Raw genomic sequence first — 7,321 nt, 5'->3', positions numbered from 1 at the left:
GAAGTGGGCGGGGGGGCTCGCGCGGAACCACGCCCACCGGAAGGGGAAGTCCCGCCCCCTCGGGGTGAGTTAAATGGCGGGAGCGGAGCTGCTGCTGCGAACGTGGGGAGGAACGGGAGGAGCCGGCGGCACCGCAACCGGCAACGAGGCAGCTCGGCTGGGCGCTCACGGTCACCGAGAGGCGCTGCGGGATGATGCTGTGGTTGCTGTTGGGATTGTCTGTTTGCACCGTGTGGTAGGTAATTTGGTGTGGAGGTTTGGCGGCTTCTCTTTTATCGAGTAGATCATAGAACCACTAGGTTGGAAAAGACCTCTTAGATCATTGAATCCGACCATTCCTGGCTGCCTCTAAACTACGGCCTTGAGTAAAATGCAGCCCTCTCCAAACGAAACCCAACAACACTAAGGAACTTGCAGTGATAGCATGAGGGGCAATGGGTATCAGCTGGAGAGGGGCAGATTTAGGCTTGACCTAAAGAATTTCTTTACTATGAGGGTGCTGAGACACTGGCCCAGTTTGCCCAGAGAAGCTGTGGCTGCCCCATCCCTGGAGGTGTTCAAGCCCATGGATGAACCTTGGACAGCCTGACCCAGTCGGTTGTAACTAGATGATCTTTAAGGTCTCTTCCAACCCAAACTATTCTATGATTCTAAGGATCTCCTATCCTGGAATGGGGTAAATTAAAAGGTAGTTACCTATTGTAAGAAAATAACTCTTCTGTGTTAGCAGCCAGTGTTTGAGTTCACCGCCTTTTCCTTGATGTAAGAAAAACAAAGCCTAATTTTAGGCTTAGCAAAATTTGTACGGCAAATGGGCTCACAGCTTTGAGTGAGTTTATAATGGAGAAGGAAGCTGTTTCAAGAGGTGCTTATAAACCAAGCATATTATAAAAACCATTATGGGCCTTAAGGAAGTGGTTTGTAAACGTCAGGGACTGTAAACCAAAGTAATTTGTAAGTTGCATTTTAACAGCATTTTTAGACTATTGTTAATATAATGAAAATATAGCAAAGTGCAGAATGTTAGCACTGATGAAAACAGAGTAAAGAAAAAAGTTATTAGGAAGCACTGCTTTAAGTTTGACTTGAAGAAGCTTCTGTATCAAATACAGAATCACTAGGTTGGAAAAGACCCACAGGATCATAGAGTCCATAGAAATATGTATCCTTCCTTATTTGAACAGCAAAGGGCTTACTGCACTTGAGACTCTTTTTTTTTTTCTTCTAAAACAACGAGAAAGCCTCATGACAAGCCAAGTATAATTTACTTATTACTTTACAACTACAGTAAAATGTTCAGAAACTATACAAAGACTTTAGACAGTAAACACAGATTTAATACAACTGTAGTTCAGTTACACTGGATCCTTGAAGAAGGAGTTCCCAGTACAACTTCATTGATCTGCTTGTATCGCAGGACAGTTTACAGTAAGACATACACATCTGCAGCATCCAAACACCTTTGGTCCACCACCAAACTCTTCTTCCCTTTTATCTTGCGAATGTGCATGCTTTTGCCTGCCTCTTCAGCAGGCATTTACCTAAAAGATAAAGTAATTACAGTATATTCAAAGTCAAGGTCTTTTCTTTGTGAGATAAAATTATGTAAGTAACAATTTAAAAATAAAACTGTTTTGAATTTTGCTAAGTGAGACATGCTAAAGGTTCACAAACTTCTATTCCTGAGCAGATTACAGACTGTCATTATTACCCAGAAGCCCTCCCCACGGCCTCCCCTGGTTTCATGGCTAGTAAAAAAGGAAAAAAAAAAAAAATCCAAATTAAAAAAAAAAATCATGGAAAGGAGCTTAAACTTTTTCTGTGAAACTGAAATACTGGTGTATGTGCTTTTTTTGGAATATGAACTTTTTCCTACAAGATTTACAGGTATTAACTGCCTGCATATGTTTTGTTTTTCTTGTGACTTTTGTTATGGTAGTGAGACAGGAAAAAGACACGGGATTGTTTACTTAGGCCTTAGCTTACTTAGTAAATTACACCATACTAAGTGTAAGTTCAGTGTCGTATGAAACTCTCACCAGCCAAACTAATTAATAAAATGGAATTAAAGTTCAAGCAGCTGTAAAACATACAAAGATCATAGTTTTTTTTAATGATTTTTGCCAGCAGATGTGGAATTACCTTCCTCAGCCACCTCCAGCCATTGGTGGTGGACTGGGGCCTCCACCCCAGTGATTTATTCGACCCATCCTACGCCGAGGTTGTGCTGGAGGCCTGGCAAGAAAGCAAAGAAAACACCATCTAATCAATCATCATCAAGTCATTAAACTAGAAATATAATAGTACTGTCTCAAAATGATAGTAATTAGGAAGTTAGAACCTCTGGAAAAATTGTTAGGGTTTCATGTGACAACCTGTAAAAAAAGCCCAACTCCACTTTGACAGAAATTCTCTAACAAACACTTCTAATTACTCCTGTCTCACAGCTAACAGGCTTTTACATAGTCTTATGAAAGAGTCAGGCAAACCAACAAGACCAAAGAAACACAGTAACTATAGCGTTTACAGAAAATATATCCCTGTAACAAAGTGTTCTGCTTTATCTGTAGATAATCTAATATGGGAAATGACTGATGTAATGTAAATCAAATACTGAATATAAGCAAGTCTAATAAAAGAATTACATGAAAAATCATACTGCCTCTCAGACGTTTGAAAAATTGTTTCCATGACAGTCAAGCCTATCCTGTTACCACTGCTATCCGAACCTGTGTGTTGTTATCAACAAGTTTCAGACAAAATACCACAGATAAACAACATTTCAGTCTTTCTAACATGGCCTGATTCAATACAAATCACAATTGTAATCTGAATGTGTCATTTAGCTAAGACAGGGAAAAATCATAACAAGTGTGAATATGAAAAAATACCCTCTTCCATCACTGTATCCTGAATAGGAAGATGATGTGTAGCCTCTTCTTCTCAAATCTGGTTGAATAATGCTCTGGAAACTGAAAAGTAAAACATCAGTTAGGTGAACTGATTGCTAGATGTTGTTTATGAATTTTTGGATTGCAAGATAAGAAATGGCCTGGAAAACAATAAGTAGTGTTCAGGAAAGACCAGTGTATCTTCTCAAGGTTACTGTTGTTTAGTAAAGGTTGGCAATTTTTATCCTACATACAAGGATAAAATTCCAAATTACAGTAAGGCTCAAACTATAAAATCTTTCTCTTTTTCTGGTTAATGAAGTACAAGAAATGGATAAAGTATAAACCTATAATTGAAATAACGAAGGACTGTTGAATACATCAAAAGAACTTTTTATTTTGTAACTGGCTGTGATACGGGGCAATCTGTGATTACTGCTCTGTGATTATTTTTACATATCCTGAATCTGTTGTTGTCAGTAGAAATTCTCCAAATAATATCTTAATTATTTAATCAGAAACTAGCTGTTTAAGAAAAGTATATGCCTTTTCTTTTTGCAGTATTAAAATGGAAGAAATGCAAGAAAACTCATTTGAACTGCCAGCCAGTTAGCATCACTTCTCATGCACTTAATGTGCATGTGCTTAATAACTAAAGCTACAGTCATAGCAAAACATCCACATACATTTTGGGGACAGTAGGTGCAGAATGCTGAAGAGTAAATCTAACATTTTCATTTCAATTGCTGTGTTACTGATAGCACTGAGTAGCTTCTGCTTATGACAGATCCAAATTAAAGCTCATCAAAAGAATTGATTTCTACTTACAACAGAACAATAAAATCTGCTATTGACCATAAGAAATCTGTTATAGATGACAGACGCCACGGAGCCCGACTCTGGTTGTCCAAAACTTGTCCTGTAACACATCAAGAAACAAAACACTCAATGATGATCTGTGACACTGCAATCTCACAGAATCATGGAATGGTTTGAGTTGGAAGGGACCTCAAAACCTGTCCAGTTCCAACCCCCCTGCCATGGTCAGGGACACCTCCCACTGGACCAGGTTGCTTACAATGCCATCCAACCTGGCCTCGAATGCCTTCCCTGGGCAACCTGTTCCAGTGCCTCACTACTCTCATGGTGAAGAAATTCTTCCTTATGTCTAGCCTAAATCTGCCCCTCTCTAGTTTATACTCATTACCCCATGCCCTATCGCTACGAGCCTTTGTAAACAGTTCCTCCCCAGCTTTCTTGTAGCCCCTTACAGGTACTGGAAGGTCACTATAAAGTCTCCTCAGAGCCTTCTCCAGGCTGAACAACCCCAACTCTCAGCCTGTCCTCGCATGGGAGTTGCTCCAACCCTCTGATCATCCCTGTGACCTGTTCCAACAGCTCCATCTCCTTCTTATGTTGAAGATTCCAAAACCAGACACAATATTCCAGATGAGGTCTCACAAGAGAGGAATAGAGGGGCAGAATCGCCTCCCTCACCCTGCTTTTTCTGATGCAGCCCAGGATATGGTTGGCCTTCTGGGCTGTTGAGCGCACAATGCCAGCTCATGAACCGGCCCCCCCAAGTCCTTCTCTGCAGGGCAGCTCTCAATCATTTCATCCCCTATCCTGTACTGAAATTGGGGATTGCCCCGACCCAGGTGTAGGACCTTGCAGTTGGCCTTGTCAAACCTCATGATGTTCACAAAATCAGAGAATAGTTTGGGTTGGAAGGGACCCTCAAGTCTAGTCCCAACCCCTCTGTCATGGGCAAGGCCACCTCCCACTAGACCAGGCCACCCAAGGCCCATCCAACTGGCCTTGAACTGCAGGAATGAGGCAGCCACAGCTTCCCTGGGCAACACGGCCCCACTTCTCCAGCTTGTCCAAGTCCCTTTAGATGACGTCCCGTCCTTCTGGCACGACCACTACGCCACTCGGCTTGGAGTCACGATGTGATCGCCACCCCCGGGCACAGGCCGTGTCCCGCAGCGCCCACAAGCCCACCCGCCCGGCCTCCCTTCCCCGTCACCCTCCCGACGCACGCGAAGCGCGCCCGGACTCCTCGCGCCCTGCGCAGACGCGCGTAACGGCCCGTCCGAGCTGACAGCGGCCGCCGAGACCCCGTCCCCCCGGCTCAGAGCCCGGCCCGGCCCCGCCGCCCCTCACCGTTGGAGATGTACACCATGGCGGCGCCCCGGGCCCTGCGCCGTCACCCGCCCGCCGCCCCGCCCGCCGCGCCTGCGCACAGCGGCACCGCCCGGGCCGAGGGGGCGGGACCCACGGGGAAGGGGCGGGGCCAAGTGCAAAGGGGCGGGGCCTCAGGCGGAAGAGCCAAGGGAAAGGGGCGAGGTCAGCATGATGGGGCGGGGCCGAGCGAGAAGGGGTGAGGCTGAGGGGAGGGGGCGGGGCCAACTGGGGGCGGGGCCTAAGGAAAAGGGGCGGGGTCCAACCCACCTGCAGGAAAACTTATTGATTAATTCTCACAGAACTGCCTTGCTGATTCTCATACTCTCTCTGCACCCCTCACCACAAGAAGGATGTTGAGGCTCTGGAGCGAGTCCAGAGAAGAGCAACGGAGCTGGGGAAGGGGCTGGAGAACAAGAGGAGCGGCTGAGAGAGCTGGGGGGGTTTAGCCTGGAGAAGAGGAGGCTGAGGGGAGACCTCATTGCTCTCTACAACTACCTGAAAGGAGGTTGTGGAGAGGAGGGAGCTGGGCTCTTCTCCCAAGGGACAGGGGACAGGACGAGAGGGAATGGCCTCAAGCTCCGCCAGGGGAGGGTCAGGCTGGACATTAGGAAAAAATTTTCACAGAAAGGGTCATTGGGCAGTGGCAGAGGCTGCCCAGGGAGGGGGTTGAGTCACCTTCCCTGGAGGTGTTTAAGGGACGGGTGGACGAGGTGCTGAGGGACATGGGTTAGTGACTGATGGGAATGGTTGGACTCGATGATCCAGTGGGTCTCTTCCAACCTGGTGATTCTATGATACTTGTGTTAATTTCTTGAGGCATGCTTGCTTCTGTGGTGTAGAGGAAACAAAAGCAATCGTAGTCTCTCTTAGTATCTCAGTTTAAGGCAAACATCCCTTTCTGCTAATGCATGAGGATTTGATTTGTCTCATTTAAAGTAACGGGTTTTCTGTTTACTGAAAGGTAAAATTGAATGGAATGAAATTCGAAGAATAAAGATTTTCAAGTTAAAGATTATTGTTTTTCATTTAAATCCTACTTGTAAAGTTAGCTTATAAGCACGCCTACAGATTTCATATGGCTATTTCCACTTCCCAGATTTTGATCCGATGCCAAAAATGACATCGATATCCAGTTGTGGTAGCTTTACAAATTGAAAGGAATGATTACCCAGAGGGATGGATTTGTTAGTACAGAAGGTGTGATGTGGCTGTTGGCTTCCCTACAAGCCTGTTTAGCCCACAGGCCAGCGTACTTGCATCAGCTGCAGGTGACAATGTTGTTGAATTGATGTTGTAGCCTTTGATTGTGTTTTTCTTCTTACCTGCATGCAAACAGTTGCTTAAACCTGTTCTTTTAGTGCTGTTGGGATGGCAAAGCAGGGAGAAGCGTGTTAGTGCTGGAAAAAGATTAACCTATTAAAGAAAACAAAGGCATCTCCGAGTGTTTAGGAACGGTTTACATGCATTATCATATCTAAGTAAACCTGGTTTCATTCAAAAGGTTGGCTAACAACCCATTTTACATTGAATGTGTTCTTTGGGGGCTTTTTAAGGCACGTAGTTTGTTTCTGTTATCTGGAAAAGATCTGTTAAATGTTTGGTTTACACGGTTTTAGGCAATAGCTTGGCTATGAATACACTGCGAGGAGGACAAAAGGCTCACTGATGCTCTGGAGCTGCTTGCAACTTTTTTATCAGCCACCTGGTGGGAGAGGCGTGACTGAGAAAACTCATGTGAAAAGTGGGAAGGGAAGCTGGGAAGACTAGCATTCCACCAAGGCACTACTGCTTGTTCATCTTGATTTTTGTGTCTGAGGTGACTACAACAGACAGCAAGTAATGGAACCTCTGGCCTCACTGATGTTCAGGTGAGCCTCGTGTGCTCGGTGTTTTGTGGGATAGATGGGGCAGGTGTGTGCATCTGTAGTTGGAAAGGTAGTAGGTTTTACTAGGAGTGAGTTTTGGGAATGTCTGTGCTGAAGGATACACATTTCTGAAAATAAGAAACCTGGATCACTCTGAATATCTTTCAAGTTCTCGTTTTCTCCTTTGGATGGATGCTGTTATAAAATGGTAGGAGGGAAGCTTCCAAATAATTGAACTCACAGTACATTACCATGCTTTATTAGGCTAATAGATTTTAGAAAGTGCTTGTTTACAGATTCTGCTCTTGAAGGTCTTCAAAACATGCTCCTGAGAGCAAGTTAAAAAGAAACAAATCAGGAGAGTTTTGGCCATCACTT

At 44.7% G+C, this 7,321-nt stretch overlaps 1 protein-coding gene across 2 annotated transcripts; it reads right to left on the bottom strand.

Annotated features, from left to right (window-relative positions):
* Positions 1–2,138: 2,138 nt before the first annotated feature.
* On the bottom strand, positions 2,139–5,146 carry SELENOK (selenoprotein K). 2 transcript variants are annotated; one of them, XM_069866089.1, is made up of 4 exons: positions 5,058–5,146; positions 3,720–3,810; positions 2,892–2,972; positions 2,139–2,235 (listed from the first exon to the last, which is right to left on the bottom strand). In XM_069866089.1, exons 1-4 carry the CDS (start codon positions 5,074–5,076, stop codon positions 2,139–2,141), a joined length of 288 nt encoding a protein of 95 aa, XP_069722190.1. In that variant the 5' UTR covers positions 5,077–5,146. The 2 variants fall into 2 exon arrangements, with proteins under 2 accessions (XP_069722190.1, XP_069722191.1); XM_069866090.1 differs by having other exon boundaries at positions 2,148–2,235.
* Positions 5,147–7,321: the final 2,175 nt, after the last annotated feature.

This window comes from Phaenicophaeus curvirostris, chromosome 11 (assembly GCF_032191515.1).
Source record: "Phaenicophaeus curvirostris isolate KB17595 chromosome 11, BPBGC_Pcur_1.0, whole genome shotgun sequence".
NCBI lineage: Eukaryota > Metazoa > Chordata > Aves > Cuculiformes > Cuculidae > Phaenicophaeus > Phaenicophaeus curvirostris.
The sequence above is the reverse complement of the archived record's forward strand: the minus strand, read 5'-3'. Positions and strand labels throughout refer to the sequence as shown.

Bases quoted from the DNA above. Each gene is read 5' to 3' on its own strand.
- SELENOK (XM_069866090.1), bottom strand. The intron at 2,973-3,719 runs GTAAGTAGAAAT...TTTACTTTTCAG, and splicing joins GCAGATTTTATTGTTCTGTT to TTTCCAGAGCATTATTCAAC. The intron at 2,236-2,891 runs GTATTTTTTCAT...CTTTCTTGCCAG, and splicing joins GGATACAGTGATGGAAGAGG to GCCTCCAGCACAACCTCGGC.